Source organism: Octopus sinensis, linkage group LG17 (genome assembly GCF_006345805.1).
Source record: "Octopus sinensis linkage group LG17, ASM634580v1, whole genome shotgun sequence".
Lineage (NCBI taxonomy): Eukaryota > Metazoa > Mollusca > Cephalopoda > Octopoda > Octopodidae > Octopus > Octopus sinensis.
In genome coordinates, this window is record NC_043013.1 from 9,383,258 (window position 1) to 9,406,387 (window position 23,130).

The following is a 23,130-nucleotide window of genomic DNA, read 5'->3' on the forward strand; positions in this document are numbered from 1 at the left end:
ATTTTTTCTACTTTTGGCTGCTATTTCTAAACTTCGGTATATGGTAAAGCAAATCTTTGCAAACCCTAATTATAATTATACTCGTAATTATAAAATATTGTTTAAGTTTACCGAAAAATGGACCTTTTTCATGCCGAATTTTACTTGGTGGAATTATTAATTACTAGTTAATTAATTAATTTTACCCTTTATTATTATATGTGTATATATATATATATATATATATATATATATATTTCGTCTTTGGATTTGGTTATATATATATATATGCTAGATCAATTTGTGCGTGGTACAGCCTTCTGGCTTGCCAGCCATCAGTCAAACCGCCTAACCCATGGAAAGCGAACTTTAAACGACGATGATGATGATCTTGATCACACACACAGACACAATAACAGTTTGACTTGGCACCATCCAACTTAAAGTTTCATATACTCATTACAGGAACCTAGCTTTCCAGGTTCAGGCAGCCGAAATACATATATATTAAGGGTGGCTAGCTGGTAGAATCATTAGCAGGCCGGGTGAAATGCTTAGCGATATTTCATCTGCTGTTACGTTGTTCTGAGTTCAAATTCCACCGAGGTTGACTTTGCCTTTCATCCTTTCGGGGTCGGTTAATTAAGTACCAGTTATGCACTGAGTTCGATGTAATCGACTTAATCCCTCCGTCTGTCTTTGTTTGCCTCCTCTATGTCTAGGCCCCCTGTGAGCAATAAATAAATAAATAAATAAATATATATATATATATATATATACACTCTATGTAAAGATATCAGTGTATACATATGAGCTGTGCAATGCCTTGTGGGTGTATTTTGTAGATTGAAACTGAGTGACTTTCGTAGGTAGTGCCACTGTATGTGTGTGTGTGTACATGGCTCAGTGGTTAGAGCATTGAGCTTATGATTGTGAGGTTGTGAGTTCGAATCCCGGACCGGGCTGCATGTTGTGTTCTTGAGCAAGACACTTTATTTCACGTTGCTCCAGTTTACTCAGCTGTAGAAATGAGTTGCAACATTACAGGTGCCAAGCTATATCAGCCTTTGCCTTTCCCTTGGATAACACAAGTGGCATGGAGAGAGGAAGCTGGTATGCATGGGCGACTGCTGATCATTCCATAAACAACCTTGCCCGGACTTGTGCCTTGGAGGGTAGCTTTCTAGGTGTAATCCCATGGTCTGTGTCGTAACCGAAGGGGGTCTCAGATATATATATACACACACATACATATACATATATACACAACCAATAACACACAACATCCATGCACTCATACATCTGGTATACACAACCATACACTCACTGGCTTCGTTTCTGTCAGTTTCCAAATGCCCACAAAGATCACTTGACACCAAGGTGCCACTAGCTTCCTGTCCAGCCATGCAGACAAAGAAATTCTCCTTTCTAATGCATCTGGAGTTGCTGAAATGCCTATCTCACTTATAACGACAACATGTAACCTGTCTTGACCGATAGCTGCCTGTTTTCCTGCAGCCGTCATGGACTTCCTCTGTTTATTCATTCAGTAATCTGAAGTGGGTTTTCATTAGAAGCCTGCGAAACTTTATGTTGCATGGAGCTGAATCAAACTGTTTTAAATAATATGTTAACTCTTACTAAGTGTGTTGAGTGCCTTTTTCTTTTCTTTTCTTTCCTTTTGTTTGTCCACATGTGTGTGTGTGTGTGTATAAATACACACAACACAAACACACACACACACACACACACACATATTAGCAATATAAGCAGTCTTTGCAATGAATATTAATTTGCACATCGAAGTTAAGTTGGATGTTCAAATTTATATTATGTTATTATTATTATTATATATATATATAATTCATCATATATATATATATATATGATATATATATATATATATGTGTGTGATATATTTATATATATATATATATATATATATATATATATATATATATTTATACATATATATGGAGAGAGAGAGAGAGAAAGAAAGATGGAGAATCAGAGAGGAAAAGAGACAGACCATATACAAGGTATTAAATAGATTTGCGAGCTTCTTGAAGAGTTAAATTTTTGCTACCTCACACCCTATGTATGTATGTATATAACTGACCATGCACATCGATTATACATTACACACACACACACACACACACACACTCATGGTTGTTTGTGTTTGCGTGCGTGTGTTAAAATTTTCGTGTGCATACGAGGACAGTTACCTAACGCACCAAAGTGCATATGAATTAATTAATCCTATATGAGAATGTGAGTGAATCTAGCATCGCTTTGAAATCAGTATGGGCTTTTAACCTCTAAAGAAAACGTACTGGTAGGGGCGGGGGGGGGGGCAGATTGTAATTACAACTTAGTTGGGTCTAGGTCTTATTAGATTGAAAGGGGTCACGAGCATACATCTTCTCTGTGTCAGGCAGTGTGTGTATGTATGTATATATATATATATCAATTAATGCCCACATTAAAAACATATCTGATGGTGTAGATATGGCAATTACCGTTTGAGGGCAAATTATATAGCCCACCATGGGGCATATATGAATTAAGTATCAGTACATGAGAGAGTATTTTTAGGCTCTTTACTCAGTCTGAATGAATGTTTCTATCTCTCCCCCCCCCTCTCTCTCTCTCTCTCACTCTTCATCTCTCTGTCCCTATATATAGATGTACATACATACACATATATATTATATGTATTTATACATATATATACATATATGTATATATACATATATGTATATATATATATATGTATATATATATATATATATATATATATATATACCCATATACATATAGTGTGTTATATATTTTATATATAGTATATAATACAATATATGTATATGCATTATATATATATACATACATATATATATGCATATATATTATATACATAGTATATATATATGTTATATACATATTCTATACATATATACATATTCTATACATATATACATAGTATATATATATTATATACATAGTATATATATATTATATACATATTATATATATTATATTAGTACATTATATACATTAGTATATTAGTACATTATATACATTATTATAATGTATATATATACATTATATTAGTCCAACCCATGCTAGCATGGAAAACGGACGCTAAATGATGATGATGATGATGATATATAAATATATATATATACACATTATATATATATATATATTATATACACATTATATATATATTACATATATATTATATATATATATAAATATATATATATACACATTATATATATATTACATATATATTACATATATATATATATATATAACGGGAAGCTTTATGAAAATAGACAAAAGACGAAGGCAGGTGGAAAACAAACGAACAATTGTATTAGTATGGCACTCAGGAAATATAAACGTGCATCTGTGTATACATACACATACATGTAAATGTTCATTTGTTTGTTTTACCTCCATTTTCCTATGCTGGCATTTGTTGGAAGGCTACTTATTTGTGGTAGTAGTTTTATGACTGGATGATCTTCCTCTCTCCAACTCTTACCTGTTCAACTAGTGAGAGATATGTTTAAACCTCTACATTAAAAGAGCTGAATTTTGTGACATAATGTTTACTGCAAAGTAAGCAAAATGGCACCTGTTTTATTTTTCAATTAGACAATCTCATAATAAAGAGGAGAAATGAAGACTTTAGCTTGTACACAGACATGCACACACACACACACATACATGCACATATATTTATAAATTTACATATGATGGGCTTCCATGCAGTTTCCGTCTACACATTCACTTTCACTCATAAGGAATTTGTTGGCCAGAAGCAGTAGCAGAAGGCACCTGCTGAAGTTGTTGAGAACTGTATATGCATCTGCTTGTGTATTTGTGTGTGTGTCTGTGTACATTTGTATGTATGTGTGTGTGTGTGTGTGTGTTTGTGAGAGGGATACGATTGGGTGGTTGGGTGTGTGTGTATGTATGCATATATATATTTGAAAAAATGGATATGTCTTTTAGGGGAAGAGTTTTTATTTTAATGATAATATTTACAGTAAATCGAAGGGTGTGAAGCCACTGCACGGCTTAACCCGTATGCAGAGCATGGCGGTTGCTGCAACAGCCCGTGCGCATCAGTCTCAGTTCAATATTTGCCAAAGGCTGACAGTATTGTCGGGGGGGGGGGCAGTGTCAAGCATGGGTGCGTCACCCTGGACTGTTTGAGCGAAAGCCGGCAGCACAGGGTCGCTGTGGCTGCCAAATACTATTTTTTGGCCTGACGCCCAGGTGCGAAATGTGATGTTTGTGCATGGTGGCACGTAAAAAGCACCCACTACACTCATGGAGTGGTTGGCGTTAGGAAGGGCATCCAGCTGTAGAAACACTGCCAGATAAGACTGGAGCCTGGTGCAGCCTTCTGGCTTCCCAGATCCCCGGTCAAACCGTCCAACCCATGCTAGCATGGAGAACGGACGTTAAATGATGATGATGATGATGATATGTGTGTGTGTATATATATATATATATATATATATATATATATATATATTATATGTAGTGCAATAAATATGAGAAATGTCAAGCTCGTTAAGTTATATGCATTGCTATATGATGGTGCATTGAGTTCCAACCTACTGAACCAGCTGGGCACTGGTAATTATTTGCAAACAGACACTGGAGTGAAACCGGAGTTGTGTCTTAACACTTATCCTTTTTTGTGATTTGTCCTTCAGTGTTATATTTAAAGTAGCTTTCATTGGACATAAATAATACGGATAATAGTGATGATACAGCTACTTTGTTTTATTTTGTGATAGTTTTAGTATATCATATCAAGTGTGGAAAATGTCACACATTACATTCTGTGAAGTGGTCAGAATTAAGAAAGGCATCTGGCTGTAGAAACCATGTCACAGCAGGACATTGGAGTATGATGCTGTCCTCCAACTCAGTGGATCCTATCGAACTGACCAACTCAAGCCAGATTGGAAGATAGACATTGAATGATGATTATGATGATGATGATGTATCTGAATTCTGATATCAAGTAGAGCATTAAACACTTTTAGTGTGTTAATTATCGGCTCCAATTCTCTGAAGCTTCTAGATTTAATGCGTGTTATAAATGGATTGGCTACTTGTTTCTTGGGAATTGGTCAAGTGATGAAGAACCTTCTGATGAGACCGTAATAAAGGTTGAATATTATGTGAGGCTGTTTGTCATGTTTTTTCTTTTCCAGTCTATGGAAAAATAGGTAAAAATGGACATGTTTGTGTCTGCTATGTAAGTTTATATGTGTGTGTGTATGTGTATGTTAATGCATATGTGTGTCTTTTGTGAATGATTACTGGGGTAATGTTTGTGTGGCAGACATTGAATTATCTCTGTGTTGCAAGGGTGGCGATTTTTGTACAATTACTGTATTGTTACTCTTGTATTACTGGTATGTTGTTTTAGTTCCTCAAATGTATTATGCCTTTGCCACAGTTCTCTTAGAGCTATCCCACAGACATATTTCTTTGCCACATATCTATTACATTCGCCATAGATATTTTCAAAGTTATAACTGAGGTCAGTCAGTATAAATCAGGGGTCACCAAACTATGGCTTGCGAGCTGGATCTGACCTGCGAGGTCAGTTTATCTGGCCTGCCGCTGCACTGTACCTTTTGTGTAAGTACCTTCAAAGAGAGTTCATTTGCTTCTGGTATGGCATCAGTGTTTGGAGCAACTTATGTCTGAGAGCAAACATTTTCAAAAGTGAAGAATGTGAAGTCAGCACATCGAACGAGGTTGACCGATGAACATTTGAAAGTAATTCTTCTTGGTAGGATGCAGCAATTCCAAAGCAAATATTGATGACATCTTAAAAGCTAAATACCAGTTTCACAAATCTCGCTAACCATTTTTGCTGCTTAGTTTGTGAGATTCTGATATGTGCACACTGGCTGTGATATAACTATCTTATTGCTAATGTCACCGTCATTGATAACTTTTTGGTAAATAGATACTCTTACTCTTTTACTCTTTTTGGTCGTTTGACTGTGGCCATGCTGGAGCACCGCCTTTTGTCGAGCAAATCGACCCCGGGACTTATTCTTTCTAAGCCTGGTACTTATTCTATCGGTCTCTTTTGCCAAACTGCTAAGTAACAGGGACGTAAACACACCAGCATCGGTTGTCAAGTGATGTTGGGGGCACAAACATATACACACACATACATATATATATATACATATATACGATGGGTTTCTTTCAGTTCCTGTCTACCAAATCCACTCACAAGGCTTTGGTCGGCCCGAGGCTATAGTAGAAGACACTTGCCCAAGGTGCCACACAGTGGGACTGAACCAGGAACCATGTGGTTTGTAAGCAAGCTACTTACCACACAGCCACTCCTGCGCCTATGTTGGTTGTCTTTATTTTTTGTGTATTCACTATATGGTATTCAATAATATGGTTATGTGACCTGTGCTTGTCACTCTCTCAGTTATCTGGCCTGCTGTGAAAAAAATTGGTGACCCCTGATATAAATGAAAGCCAACAGATTTTCTTTTTTCTTTGTTACTTCATTGTTAGGCAAATCCCTTCAACTTGTAGATTATTTTAGCATCCTGGTGATGACGTGTTTTGAAAGCTATCTTTGTTTTTCCTCACTGTGTTGAATATATTTACCTGCCAAATTCCAGTGATTTGAAATACTTTTTAATTCCCAGTTCGGTGTAGTTTTCATGTTAATAACCCAGACAATATTTCTATTCCACAGAATAATAATAATAATAATAATAATAATATTAATAATAATAATAATAGTAATGATAATAATAATAATAGTAGTGATAATAAAATGAAAAACTGAATCACAAATTATAGCAACTCAGATTCAAGATGTTAGAACAAATTTATTGAAGACAAAGATTAATAAAAATCAGACAGCAAATTCCAAATGTGCAGAAATGTGTACAAAAAATCAACTCTCTTCTGTGTGAGTGCAGTAAGCTAGCACAAAAAGAGTAGAAATGTAAGCATGATCCTTTTGGTGAAAAGTGTATTAGGATGTTAGCCAAGTTTGTAGATTTGAAATGATGAGTAATAAGTGTGGCAGGAAGAAAGAAAAAACAGTGTAAGATAATTGATTTTGCAATCCCATATGATAATAGATTGGATATTAAAGAAAATTGAGGAATATCAGAGCCTACCAGAGAGATGAAGAGATTGTGTAACACATGAATGAAAATTGTTCCTGTGCTAATTGTGCATTCAGCACAATGCCCAAACTGAGGCTGAAGAATATTAAAATTGAGACCTGCATAAATGTTTGAATCTGTATTCTGGAAGGATCATGGGGAAGATTCTTGAGATTTGAGGAAGCTTGTTGCCACCAATATTCAGGATAACATCCCTGTGAGCTAAATTAGCATGGAATAGCTTGTAATGATATTGGTTTTGAATTTTGGTAGAAGACCAGTAATTTTAGAGAAAGGAGTTTGTCAATTATGTTGATTCCAATGCTCGACTGGTACTTATTTTATCAACCCTGAAAGAATAAAAAAGTACGCTTGACTTAGTGAGAATTTGAACCGAGAACATAAGAACCACAGGAAATGCTGCTGCACATTTTATCCAGCATGTTAATGTTTCTGCCAGCTTGCTACCTTTATAATGTTAATAATGATGATAATAATGATAATAATAATGATAATAATGATAATAATAATAATAATGATAATAATAATAATAATAATAATTTCTTTATTCATACATGTAGTGTAAGTGATAGTCTGCAGGTTTTGTTCCCCGAACACCAAATCACTATCCTTGTCCTCAGATATTCAGCGCATAACTTAAAGGTTTTTGCTTTCCCTAGAAGACATACTTTCTGAAGTGTCACAAAGTTTACTGCCATGCTGATCATAAAAAGCCATTTGGTAATATTCTCAGATACTGTGACAAGTGATCTTATTTTAATAGGAATTACTGTTATATCTCTGTGGATCCAAAGCCTTTTTAATCCCCCACTTTCAGTCCTGGCATTTATCGATCTTGTTTTCTTTCTCTTTCATTCTGTTGTTGAAAGAGTAGGTTGCATTTATTGCCTTACAACTTCCAGCATCTTTCTCTGACGCAACAATATGTGGTCTTGAAATTTTCAGTTCTTTGTCTGGATTTCAAATCCCATAAAATTTTCACTTTATTTTTGACAACTTTCACTGGTCTGTGTTCATGGCATTTTTCTGGATATTCTCTACAGGTGCCACCTCACCTCCTAGCCGCATTCAGTACACTGTGTAACGTGGTTGGCATTAAGAATAGGAACCATGCCAAAGCTACGACACTGGAGCTCACTGGGGCAAGATGCAGCCTTTTGACTTGGTGGATCCTGTCAGAAAGGACCAGCCAGTGTCAGCATGGGAAGTAGATGTGAAAAGGATGATATATTACACATATATATAATCATCATATGTATGTATGTATGTATGGATTAAAGTAAAAATGAAAAAAGCAAAACTATTGGCATCACTTAAAAAAGACATTTAATTTAGATAGAGAATATGTATGTAAAAACATACTTGTGTGTGTGTCTGTATGTATATATATGTATGTATATATATATATATATATATATACACATACACACACAGACACGAATGGATGTGTGTGTATATAACTCAGAACACCTTGTGTTCATAAAAGCATTGTCTTTTTGATAACATTGTTTTCTCTGTGATTAAGCCAGTATCGCTTGTCTTAATTTTTTTTTTACTTTGTGTCTAGCATGTTGTTTTGGTTCTTTGTTTTTTTTTTTTATAATTATTTGATGTTCTTTCTGTGGTTTTATTCGGCTTTTTTTTTTTTCACTTTCTGTCTATCAATTTCACTTGTAATTAAAGAAACTTTTTCTTTCTTTTTTTTTTATACTTTATGAATTTTCTTACCTTTTTTTTTCTTTTATTTTTATTACAATATAGTCATAACTTTGGTTTGTTTGATTTTATTTCTTTTCAGATGATATCCAGTCTCTCTCTCCCCCACCCCCACCCTCGCTTATATACTTTTCAATAATGTTGATTTTTATGTTATAATTTTTTCCCATGGGTTTCCCCTTAAAGCCTCATTAATACTCTGCTATTGTTTTTCCATTACTATTTCATTTACCTTCTATCGTTTAGAGCCAAATGTTTGTATATCTGTGTATATATATGTGTGTGTATATGTATGTGTTGATCGCTCTCTATATGTATGTGTGTTTAAGTATATATATATATATATATATATATATATGTCAGTGGCGACTCCAGCACTCGGGCTGCTTGGGCTTAGCCTGAGTATAAATTTAGTAAAGTGAACGTGTATTTGCAAGCTCATATAATTTCTGCCAACATTGACTTCAAGTATGAAATTGGAGCCAATAACTCGGGACCCCTTTTACTGAGCCTGGTCGCAGTTCATTTCTTTTCGTTCAGCAACTGGCGGTCGTCTTAGAGGTGCCCTGTGTCAAAAAATATCATTCGTGGCAGATGTTCTCTCGACATTGTTCACACACGCCTGACTCGGGCTCAAAAGTTACAGCCCCGAGTTGTTATCTATAAGCATAATAAATAAAAAGCAATTCGAATCCAGTGTTTTCTTGAAGCAATAAATTTCTATAGAGATTAGGATTTAAATTCCAATCTATGAAAAGTTTCCGTTCGACAATATTCTTAAAGGAACAAAAAATTATCCAGCAACTCGGGCTAATATGGACGAGCCTAGTAGGTGGAAAAGACTAATCGGCATACCTTGTCGAGAGTACAGGGCACAGTCAGATCGCTGATGTTTATTGTGCACTCCATACATATACATGTATGTAAGTATGTGTGTGTATATATATGTATGTATATATATATATATATATATAGTTATGCATGTATGTATGTATATGTGTGTGTGTATATATATATATATATATATATATTATATATATATATATATTTTTAGAAATTTCTGCCGGCTTACTTCGAGGCACATGCTTATAGTGATAAATTATATGGTTATTGACGATTTGTCTATTTTCGGCATATTTGGCATTAGAGTTTTTTCTTTTGCCCGTGTTTATAAGTTGTATATATATATATGATTTGCATAGTAAGTGAGGTACATTATCGTCGTTATTCAGTATTTCATTTGCTAGTCACAGTATCATTGTTGTTGAACTTCATTAATCCTGATCAAGCTGACCCATGGTCGAAGACATTCCATCAATGACCATTCTGTTTTCTCCATTCAGACACTGTGTGTATCTAGGACGACATTATTCAATGTGTCCTTTCTCATTTTTTAAAAGACTGTAGCATGGTTTTTGAGGGAGATTTAGGTGCTGTTCCTAGCTGGTAGAATGACTGTACAAATTTTCCATCTTAGCGTGTCTTTTTATACATATATTTATCTATTAGTTTTCTTATTCAGATCAAACAATAACACACACACACACACATATATATATTTATATATATATATATATATATATATATAATATATATATATATTATATATATATATATAGTTATGCATGTATGTATGTATATGTGTGTGTATATTTTTTTAGAAATTTCTGCCGGCTTACTTCGAGGCACATGCTTATAGTGATAAATTATATGGTTATTGACGATTTGTCTATTTTCGGCATATTTGGCATTAGAGTTTTTTCTTTTGTCCGTGTTTATAAGTTGTATATATATATATATATATATATGATTTGCATAGTAAGTGAGGTACATTATCGTCGTTATTCAGTATTTCATTTGCTAGTCACAGTATCATTGTTGTTGAACTTCATTAATCCTGATCAAGCTGACCCATGGTCGAAGACATTCCATCAATGACCATTCTGTTTTCTCCATTCAGACACTGTGTGTATCTAGGACGACATTATTCAATGTGTCCTTTCTCATTTTTTAAAAGACTGTAGCATGGTTTTTGAGGGAGATTTAGGTGCTGTTCCTAGCTGGTAGAATGACTGTACAAATTTTCCATCTTAGCGTGTCTTTTTATACATATATTTATCTATTAGTTTTCTTATTCAGATCAAACAATAACACACACACACACACACATATATATATTTATATATATATATATATATATATATATATATATATATATATATGCATATACACATACACACACACCCATTTTCTCTGCCTACTATTTATGGTAGAGTTCTATCGGTATGCCATGTACCACTCATTTCAATCACATTTTGTTTTTTAAAAAAAGCATACTTTTGTTTCATTCACTGGTTTTTGAACAATCTTCATTATTTCACATTTATCTTAAAGTACAAAAAAAAAAAAAAAAAAATCCTGTTTCAACACCCTCTGAAATGTCTCTATTAAAAGATGTTAATACTTCAAAGAACAAAGACGAGCTGGCTGGTGATAGATCATTGACTTAAGCCTACTGAAGGCAGCTCCAAATTCCTTACTGTGTGACTTAATTGAATTACCTTCAAAATAGAATTTCAGTGAACACACATATACACACACCTACGACTAACATAATTTTCTTTCCTTGACCATAACTTGTACCACACCTAAATTTTCTCACTGCCTGCCTGCCTAACTACCACAATAACACAGACAAATCTGTGTTGCTATGCTAACAACCAACTCTTCAATTTGCTTTGACATGGGTTAGGCTTTCCTTATCAAAGGTTATTGTCTCTACCCAGCAGCTACCGGTATTTCTATTGTCATGTATATTTTCGATTCCCTTTGCTTACTGTCACTGGGTGCAACAGCACCTCTTGCACAGCACATGCACTTCACATTCCATTAACGGGGGTTCTTTGTTTCTTTATTACCATTATTATTATTATTATTATTATTATTATTATTATTATTCATGAAGGTGGGAGTAGAGAGGGAGGTGCTGCCTTTTAGTGTGTTTATCAAAAGGTGGTTGACAGTGGCAAGACTGGTGAAACTGAATGGACCGACTCTGAGTATTCTTTTCTAAGCAGGAGGAAAGAAACTAGAAGAGGGCCCTTTCCCATGCTTTGAGGACGACAGAGTAATCTGTGATTTTTGCATGGGATTTAGCCTCAATTACTCTTATTTCTTTACTGCCTACAAGGGGCTACACAGAGGGGACAAACCAGGACAGAAAAACGGGTTAAGTTGATTTTATCGACCCCAGTGCGTAACTGGTACTTAATTTATCGACCCCGAAAGGAGGAAAGGCAAAGTCAACTTCGGCGGAATTTGAACTCAGAATGCAGCAGTGGACGAAATACCACAAAGCATTTCGCCTGGCATGCTAACGTTTCTGCCAGCTCGACGCCTTGAATTACTCTAAGTGGACTGTCTCTCTATTGGGGATTCTAATTGTTTATTTATTTATTATTTATTTCTCTAATTTCTATTATATATCCTCTGTTATAGCCTTTAATGTGTTAGTATCTCCCTTTGATCGATGTAAACCCCACCTGTTTTTGTATTTATGTTTTAGTTTTGTTTTTTGTGTGCTGTAACTCGTCCTTCAATATTGTCCACCATGTCTTGGTCCCTTGTGGTCCCTTATGGCTCATAAAAGAAGTTGTTGCTGTTGTTGTTAAATATTATTATGTCCTTCTCATCTGATGCGTCCTGTGCCAAAAAAAAAGTAAAGAAAAGTGCTGGCTTTGTGCCAGTTGATTAGAGATTAGAGGTGTAGAAGGACAGGGATAAGTTGTCTTGCTGTAGAGTAGCTACATGGATACTCCAGGTGAAAAAGAAAGGTGGGTGAGTTACTGACTAAAGCGAAGAGAGCGGATGAGTCAGAGATTAAGATAGAGAGAGCAATAGCAAGAGAGACAGTGGCGAGCGGAAAGACACTAACTTTGTTCGTTACATATGCCTACTGAAAAAATTTATTAATTTCATATTATTCTATATATTGCTTGCTTTGTTTGCTTATGGTTTTCCCTTGGATGATGATTAAATCTCCTCTTCCCGTTTGTTTGTGGATCCTTTGATGATTACATCGTAATCCCTGTGCTTTGGTCATGGATGGTGCTATATAAATATTTTGGTGGGAGATGTTCGGGAATAATCACTGGCATATTGTTCTGCATTGCATGCTTCTTTTCTTGCTTATTCAGGTAGGGATGAATGCATTTCCCTTCTGTATATTCAATTCCTCTCGAACAGTGTGGCTTCCACAGTGAATTCTTGCTCTCACTTTCATATATATATATATATATATATATATATATATATATATATATATATATATCTGTATCTGTGTATATATATATATATAATATATATATATATATTTATACACACACACACACACACACATATATATATATATATATATATATACACACATAGACACATATATTCATGCATACATGCACAGGTGCGTGTGCGCGCACACACACACACACTCTCTCACTCATATACTTATGTCGTTAACCAAAGTGATTACAATTTTTTACTTATTTTTATCATCTTGTCTGTCTTACATTTTATTTTTGTATGCATCAATATACATATTACCTGCATGTATAAAGTGGTGTGTAGACATTTTATATTTTTGATAATTCAATTTTAGAGACTAACGTCATCATTTTACATCCACTTTTCCATGCTGGCATGGGTTGGATGAGTCATCCATAGACTAAGCCAGTGCTTATGTGGCAGTTCTGGTATAATTTCTATAGTTCTACAGCTTGATGCCTCTCCTGTCACCAACACTTTACATGTACTGTATTAATATTATTGTAGCGCCAGCATGAGACAGGCTGTTCATTTCCAGAAAGACTAAAGAACCCTCTCTATGTTACATTGTTTTTTGTTCATTCACTAACCACACTTTACGGAGTGCATTTTATTCGTGTACCTGCACAGTAGAAGTTGTCTTGCTGCCAGCAATACTAAAGTGCCCTCTCTGCCTATGTTGTTTCTGTTTGTTTGTTTGTTTGTTCAACAGTGTCAGAGAGGGTTGTTCTGTCCCCGGTTGGTAGATGGAAGAGTAATGAATGTAATGGAGGAGAAGCAGGGTTATAAGACAACTTCATGATGAGTTTTTGGCACAGAAATTTGGATAGAAACAGTATGAATGAATGAATGGTATGATGCGGTAAAAGAGAGTGATTGAAGAACTGGAAGGGAGAAGTGTGTGTGTGAGAGAGAGAGAGAGAGAGAGATGGATGAGTGATTGAGGAGGGAGTAATGTGAAAGAGTGAATAAAAGGGTTACTAATAAGAGAGTAGGTGTGATGAGGCGATAGGAGAGGGAGTAATGGGAGAGTGAGAGTGATGGTTAGCAATAAAGATGGGGCAGTGATTAGAAGGTGATTGAATATGGACAGATCCAATACAATGCCGGCCTTTGTTACATTCCTGTGATGATAGGAGCGAGATAAAGTGATAAGTAGGGAGATGAATTGATAAGGGACAAGGTGAGTGATAGATGAGAGGATAATGAAGAGAGAGACGAAGAGTGGTATATGGATATTTAATATGGGCATAAACTCAGCAGAGGCTCTTAATGTAGGTTTTATAGACTCCAATTTCCATCACCAACCTCGTCATTTTGGGGTTTGTATCATTTATATTTACATGGGTCAGGCAGGTTCTTTTGATTTCAATATTTCACCAAAAGTTTTAACACTTTGTCCTCTTCTTCATGAGGGTCAATGAGTCAAGATCAGTTTTTCACTGTTTGTCACATCTTGTTTGGCCACTGTCTTTCACAGGTGCCATCCACTTGACACTTTCTTAATTAAATTGGCATCCTCCATGCACATCTCATGCTTCACCCCTTCATGGTCTTCCCTGTTTGTACACTCCATATGTCTGTTTATATCCAGTTTTACTCTCAGCTCATTTCTGCTCCTTCTTTCATGCACAACTGAGATTTACGCATCAAGTAAAGCAGAGGTGGGGAAACTTTTTAGTGAGGCAGGCAAAAATTTCCAAAGAAAAAGGTCCATGGGCGAATCACAAGTTCTAACTCTTATAGCTGTGTAAATCTTGTATATATATATATCTATGTATAATTCAATATACATTAATAAAGATTAAATTTAACACATTAAATTAATGTGTCACGTCTTCATTAATGCCACCACTGAATTTAGTATGTTTATATTACATATGAGGTGTTCTATATTTCTCAGCTAGAGTGTAGTTGGGTCTCAAGAGGTGGTACAAACCTAGCAATATGTGTTTTATAGTGAAAACAAAACTTCCATCCGAATGGCGATTACCGGACAGTTTTCTGTTTGAGTCTAACCAAAGTCGGAACGGAAAATATGTCCTAAGTTGTAAATAGGCATACAAATATTGTATAAATATTATGAGTGAAAAATTTCCTATATTTTGTACATACGAGTATGTCAGCCTGAAGTAAAGCATACTTTTGCCTAATTTCTTTTTTCTAATGTTTGTTGATCCCCAACATCCAAGGCCCGTGTCTCATGATGATGTAGTGATGCATTCCATACTCAAGCCATCCTACAATCTGCCCTTCACTCTGTGGCAGAGAGAACCTTTGATACCAGCAGATAGTAATTCCTTGAACTTTTTCTACCTCATTGATATTGTCACCACTGAGCTTTCAGAATGCCCAGCTTCACTGTGTTAGGTCACCTAGATAACAAATACTATCAGTTTCTACCAGGAAGTTTTCTAAACAGTTAAAGGTATTTGTGTACACTTACTACTAACTACATTTGTGCATCTATCACATATAAAGTCAACCTTCCCTGCTATCCCTGCTATCCCGCCTTTGATAATTTTATACCTCTTGTACATATACCTCTTGTACATATACCTCTTGTATACCTCTGGTCAAGTTGAAAATGTCTAGAGACTAACTGGTCAAGGTTGAAAATGTCTAGAGACTAATTGGTCAGGTTGAAAATGTCTAGAGACTAATTGTGGAGGCTTGTAGCTTACTGGTTAGGGTGTTGAACTCATGATCGTAAGGTTGTGGTTTCGATTCCTGGACTGGGCGATGCGTTGTGTTCTTGACCAAAATGCTTCATTTTCATGTTGCTCCAGTCCACTCAGCTGGCAAAAATGAGTAATCCTGCGACGGACCGGCGTCCCATCAAGGTGGGGGATTTCTATGCCACTGAAACTGGGAAACCAGCCCTTATGAGTTATGAGCCTGGCATGGCTCAAGAAGGTAGGAAGGAAGGAACCTCTTGTACATCCATCACTTAGACTGAGTGCACAGTATTTTTTTTTTCTGCATATCAAGCATGACCATAGTTACAGTTCTTTCTGTTGTATACTAAATCTGATTCAGTTTACATCTAGTTATCTTCATACACAGGTATCGTACAATCTTCCCACCTGTCTGTGAGAGAACACTTTCATTGTAAGCAGGGATAGTGGCTCTCTGAACTTTTGTCATGTCATTCCTACACTGACAATTGTGCTTTCGGTCTACCCATCTTCATTGCTTATTATGTTGTTTAGATAACAAAAGTTATCAAATACCTCTAAGGGGACCCTCCAAACATTTGTGGCAATTTATTCCATGTACCCTTACTATTAACTATACCTGTGCATCTGTCTTGTACAAAGCCTACTTTTCCTGTGATCTCATTGCACTTCTTGTGGTGCCATCATTTACAATAGGTACACAACATGGAATTTCTATATTTTTCTCTGCGTATCGAGCATAGCTACTTCCCTTATGGCATCGGATCCAATCTTCTTTTCAGTAAACTATTTTGACTTTGCTAACTTTTACTTGACAGTCTGATTCAAGGATGTGATTTGAAAGAGAAATTTGGCTGCTATTTTTTAGTAGGGGGCAAGAGATCACATAGAGGGTCCCTTGTTGGCTCGTCTCCATAGTCAGAATGCAGGAGACATGAAGACGGATTCATTACTGTAGGATGTTATGATAAATCACATTTCTATAGATTTGCTCTAATAAAGTATTGTTAGTCCAGTGTTTATTTTACTGTGGAATAAAAAATTGCAATTAGTTTTCACTAACTCTGAATACAATACATGTATGTCAGTATAATATATATGTCAGTGTGTGTATGTCTATATATGTTGTGGTTGTATGCTATACATATATTTATATGCATATCTGTGTCTCTGTCTATATTGTATGTATACATACATATTTGTGTGTGTATATAAATATCTATTTTTTTCTATATATGCACTTAGAAACGTGCATATGTGTGTGTTTATATACACGTGTGTGAGTGTATGGGCAAAAGATAGACACGTCAGCAAGAAAAACTGCTGATAAATCAGTACAAAATCCCAGTGATATTTTTTTCTACCTGTGTTACAAAGACACTCCCTCATTACTCTCAATCACTGAAAATGCATTGAGCCAGTTTTTGGAAACCTATAACCAACAAACATTTATCCAACATTTCACCTACGAGTATACAATTTTAAAAATAAAAGATAGTGCTAGGTAGATTATTAATTTTCATTGTGAACTGCTGGAGAGGTTTTAATCTGTGTTTGTTCCTGTATTTGCTTTGAGTATAGATTTAAGTGTAACCTTTTGGTTAAGAAGCTCACTTTGCAACCATTCTGTTCCTCTGTGTGGCACCTTAGCCCAGTGTCTTCTACTATACTTTTGGGCTGACCAGTTCCTTGTGAGTGAATTTGATAGATAGATAGAAGCTATGAGGGAGCCTGTCATGTAAATATATATATATATCACCATGATCACCGTGACCGATCAGGCTATCAGGTGTTGCTACACTTCACTGGTCACAATGTGCTTCACATTGTTTTAGCCTTCAAATGATGCCACCCTGCTGGCTAAGCAAGCAGGCCAACAGAAGAAAGAGTGAGAGAAAGTTGTGGCGAAAGAGTACAGCAGAGATTGCCACCACCCCCTGCCAGAGCCTCGTGGGGCTTCAGGTGTTTTCGCTCAATAAACACTCACAACGCCCAGTCTGGGAATCGAAACCACGATCCTACGACTGCAAGTCCGCTGCCCTAACCACTGGGCCATTGCGCCTCCATATATATATATATATAATTCAGATTTACAGAAAGCAAAAGATGAAGACAAGTGAGGAAACAACAAGTAGGTGTATTAGTTTGACGTTTGGGAAGAATGGAAAGGTCTTTGATGTTTCAAGCCTAGGCTCTTCGACAGAAAGGATTGAGAGGTAAAAAATGGAGAGATATAATAAATGTATAGGGATTAACAGTTCACCATGATGAAATAACTGGAAGAAAGAGGCTGAGTGGAAGGGAGATAATGTGTGTATGTGTGGTCATGTTTGTGTTTGTCGCCCACCACTGCTTAACAACTGGAGTTGGTTTGTTTATGTCCTGTAATATAGTGACTCAGCAAAAGAGGCTGATATAATGTGTCAGACTTAAAAAAGAAGAAAATAATTTACTGGTGTCGATTGGTTTAATTAAACCCTTCAAAGCAGTGTCCCATCATGGCTGCAGTCCAATGACTGAAGTGAGTAAAAGATAAATAATAAAAGACAGGCGTTCTTTGCTAAAAATCAGGCACCCAAATTTAGGGTGCAGTGTATGCACTTTAATAGGGGAATCACCTTCAATCAATAGCAGTAGCAGCATCATGGGGGTGTGAATGTAATGAAGGCTTTCTGTAACCTTGAATAATTTGAAATGTGAGTGTTTTGTTTGGAACTCTGGAATTCGAAGTGTTTTATATTGCACATTATTGAATATTTTGTATGAATTCATTTGTTTATATTTTGCTTATTTACTTATTATTTTTCTTTTTTGTCTGTTTCTTGTAGGTGTTGCAGTCAGCTAAGGAACAAATAAAATGGTCGCTTTTGAAATGATGGGGAAGCCTTACCACTGCCAATAACAGAAAGACAGGCATCATTCTAGAGAATACCATTGCTACTATCGGCTCATACTAAAATATATCGAAACATAATTCAACATGTAATTTTGTTGTTCCTTTTCTCCTTTTTTTTTTTTCTTGGAGAGATTTATTAAATTCATTTATTTAACTGATGTTTTGGCAGAATATGTTATTAAAAAAAAAAAAAATTTTAATTATCTTTGATTTCCATTTGTAGTTTTTGATATATTTTTCAGCTATATTTAACAAACCAGAAAAGCACTCTGAGAGTGCAGACCTTTGCCAAGCTGCTCATTTCCACCCATATACACTCATACTGAAAATCACCCAATTTCCCAAACCAATGCCGGCAAAAACATAACCTCCTTGGCAGGGTTAAAATAAAAAATAACACAGTCATATGATTTTTAAAAAAACCCTTTAAAAACAGGAGTCATCTGAAGCAGTTATACTACATCAATGACAACAGTAAGCTAGTTTCACCATACAGACATCCGCCAATAGCTCATTTTAACATAGATACACAAGTAAAATTTCTAAGAGAAATGAAAATGAACTTTGGAAACAGCAACGCCACCATAGGTTACGTAGAAACGATGAACGCGTTTTCAAGGGAGATAATCAAAGAACGTAACATTGTAGTACTTCATGTAAAGTAAATATAACAAATGAAAAATCCTTCAAGAATCCATAAAAATACCCGGATCACTACCAAAATTTCATTATCTGTTCCGTGTGTCATTACCAACTTTTCCTGCAAGTTTCATAAAATACCTTTCACAACTTTTTGAGTTATATTGCATACAGACAGACAGACAAACCAACGCCGATGAAAATATAATCTCCTTCCTTGGCAGAGGTAATTAGCAATACGTTTTGGTGGTTTTTTTTATTGGTTTCAATCATTGGACTGTGGCCATACTGTGGCACCACATTTGAGGGTTTTAGTTTTAGTTGATTGGATCGACCCTTGTACTTCGTCTGGTACTTGTTTTATTGACCTCCAGAGACAGAAAGGCGAATTTAATTGGGTGTGAAGAGGAATGGAATTACAACCGTGTTTCGTGGTCTGCTACCACAACAGCTCCTTTATAGGATCCAGTTAGCTCAAGACATCATCAGGAGGAACCACGTCTGGTTTTGGCCCCTACTCCTCTACCGTTTTGACGTGCTCCCCCCCCCCTTCCGGAGGTGTCTTCAGCTCTGTTGTTGGGTGCATGTCTTCTTTCTTTTTCTTTCTTCTGTTCCCTGGCCTCTTCGATGTATCGATGTATCCAGCAGGCAGCCCCAGCAAGTTGTCATGTGATACTGTCTCACCTTAACTGACTAGGGAAGGCGCTTAGTTTTAGCCCGCGCTTTTTCTAAAACAAGATGGAACCAAATATCACAAGTTCTCTTTCTTCAACTCACCTTTGCTGGTATGAGTTTAGTCTGGTCCATTCCAGTGTGGAAGCATGGATGGTTAATCCTCTGGCATTCAGATTACTCTGACAAACATATTGCCTGTTTATTCACATTATTTTTTAACTAATCCTGCACTATTCCAGAGTTTCAAAATTTCATTGCTGTGATTCTTTACTTTTAGAGCAACAGGAGTGGCTGTGTGGTAAGTAGCTTGTTTACCAACCACATGGTTCCGTGTTCAGTCCCACTGCGTGGCACCTTGGGCAAGTGTCTTCTACTATAGCCTCGGGCCGACCAAAGTCTTGTGAGTGGATTTGGTAGACGGAAACTGAAAGAAGCCCGTCGTATATATGTATATATATATATATATATATGTGTGTGTTTGTGTGTCTGTTTGTCCCTCCAACATCACTTGACAACCGATGGTGTTGTGTTTATGTCCCCGATAGAATAAGTACTGGGCTTACAAAGAATAAGTCCCGGGGTCGAGTTGCTCGATTAAAGGCGGTGCTCCAGCATGGCCGCAGTCAAATGACTGAAACAAGTAAAAGAGTAAAGAGTGTAGGATAGGTGTGAGAGCCCAGCTCTGCCAAGTTTGAACAAGTAGAATATATGGGCCAGATAAGACTCACTATATTGTTCCTTTCAGTAAGTAAATGTCTTCTACTATGGCTGCGGGCTGACAAAAGCCTTGTGAGTGGATTCGGTAGACAGAAACTGAAAGAAGCCTGTCGTTTGTATGGGTGTGTGTGTGTGTGTGTGTGTGTGTAGGCATGGCTGTGTGGTAAGAAGCGACGAGTTGGCAGAAACGTTAGCACGCCGGGCGAAATGCTTAGCGGTATTTCGTCTGCCGTTACGTTCTGAGTTCAAGTTCCGCCGAGGTCGACTTTGCCTTTCATCCCTTCGGGGTCGATAAATTAAGTACCAGTTACGCACTGGGGTCAATGTAATCGACTTAATACCTTTGTCTGTCCTTGTTTGTCCCCTCTATGTTTAGCTCCTTGTGGGTAATAAAGAAATAGGTATTTCGTCTGCCGCTACGTTCTGAGTTCAAATTCCGCCGAGGTCGACTTTGCCTTTCATCCTTTCGGGGTCAATTAAATAAGTACCAGTTACGCACTGAGGTCGATATAATCGACTTAATCCGTTTGTCTGTCCTTGTTTGTCCTCCCTGTTTAGCCCCTTGTAGGTAGTAAAGAAATAGGTATTTCATCTGTCTTTATGTTCTGAATTCAAATTCCGCCGAGGTCTTCCTAGAATAGAAAAGATTCTTTGTCGTTTATTTTGACAAACGCATTTTGTTTAACCATCTTCGCGCTCCAATAGTTGTCAAAGAAGCAGCCAGTCTGTCTACATAGCTCTAAAGAACCGGATTTACTTATTTACTACCTGTCAACAGGGGTCCCAGTCCCACACTATATCAAGGTATGATATATATACGTCGGTCTATGTAGTAGATGTACAAAGGTGGCGAATTTAACTAGGCGCAGGCATGGTTGTATGGTAAGAAATTTACTTGCGAACCACATGGTTGTGGATTCTATCCCACTTCGCGGCATCTTAGGCAAGTGTTTTCTGCAGTAACTTCGGACGGATGAAAGGCCCGTTGTATGTGTGCGTGCATGTGTTACTGTCTCGTTGCCTCGACATTGCGTGATAGTTGTAAACGAATGTCACCGTAAAAACATGTCTGGTAATGGGGAGATATTACCTTACTTGGAAACAAGTGTGAGTTGGCGACAGAAAACTCGTCATCGCGTCCGACCCATGTGATTATGGAAAAAGTGGGCGTAAGAACGATGATGATGATTGTGTGTGTGCGTTTTCGTGTGTTTGTGTCTTGTGCTAAAATTGTAAATCGAGTGTCCTTCGTATCTATCTTCCGTGAAAGCATGTCAGGTCATAGGAAAATATTGTCTTGAAACACGAATCCCGTCTGACCCATGCAAGCATGGAAAGGAGGAAGTTAAAACGTTGATGACGTTTCTTTTATCTTGCATTTGTTTCAGTCATCACACTGCGGCCATACTGGGACACCACTCTGAAGAACTTTGGACCCAGTACTTATTTATTTGGTCTCTTTTATCAAATTGCTAAGTTATAGGGGATGTAAACGCACCAACACCGGTTGTCAGGCAGTGGTGGTGGTGAGTAAACAGATACACACTCGCACGCGCGCGCGCATGCTGTCCAAGAATTTGAACCCGGGGATCTCCATTTTCAGCGACTTCGAGGGCCACCTCCCAGTGGTGTTGGGCGTCAAAGAAGAACCCTCAACTACAACAAGACGACCAAATTTTTTTTTCCAAGGTCTGGGGTCTTCCGCCCCTAAGCCCTAGACCATCACCTAATCACCCTTACCCGTCTTGTTGCTTAACAACAACAACACACACACACACACACAGACGCATGCCCTCCAAGAATTTGGACCTGGAGACCTCCATTTCCAGCGACTTCGAGGGCCACCTCCCAGTGGTGTTGGGCGTCAACGAAGAGCCCTCGACTACAAAAAGACGACCAAAGTTCTTTTTTTTTTCCAAGGTTTGGTGTCTCCCGCCCTTAAGCCCTAGACCATCACCTAATCACCCTTACCCATCTTGTTGCTTAATAACAACAACACACACACACACATATATATCTATGATGGGCTTTTTTCAGTTTCCATCTGCTAAATCTGCTCACAAGGCTTTGGTCAACTCGGGGCTGTCATGTCGCCCATGACATGATTTGAATTCAAAGCACAGTGAACTGGAACAAATATCTCAAGGCTTTTTATCCAGTTGGCCACATTGCGGACAAGGTCTGTCATCAATAGCAGGTGTGATTCGACAGCTTAGGACTTATTAGGGGCAAGGAGCAGATAGATAATCCCACATAAATATCAAGTTTCAAAAAGACATTAATGGTTTTTCACTGT

The 23,130-nt window shown here is 36.8% G+C and overlaps 1 protein-coding gene across 4 annotated transcripts in view; it reads left to right on the top strand.

Moving 5' to 3' along the window:
* LOC115220800 (coatomer subunit zeta-1) overlaps positions 1 to 18,980 on the top strand; it is a 102,713-nt gene extending 83,733 nt beyond the window's left edge. For 2 of the 4 annotated variants that reach the window (XM_036510335.1, XM_036510336.1), the window contains one exon: positions 18,736 to 18,980. Coding sequence is in view for 2 of the 4 variants with exons in the window: in XM_029790951.2 (XP_029646811.1) it covers positions 18,736 to 18,783 (48 nt within the window). In the remaining 2 variants the exon portion in view is untranslated. The remainder of the gene's footprint in view (positions 1 to 18,735) is intronic. The other 2 variants (XM_029790951.2, XM_029790952.2) reach the window with 1 other exon arrangement.
* The last annotated feature ends 4,150 nt before the right edge of the window (positions 18,981 to 23,130 follow it).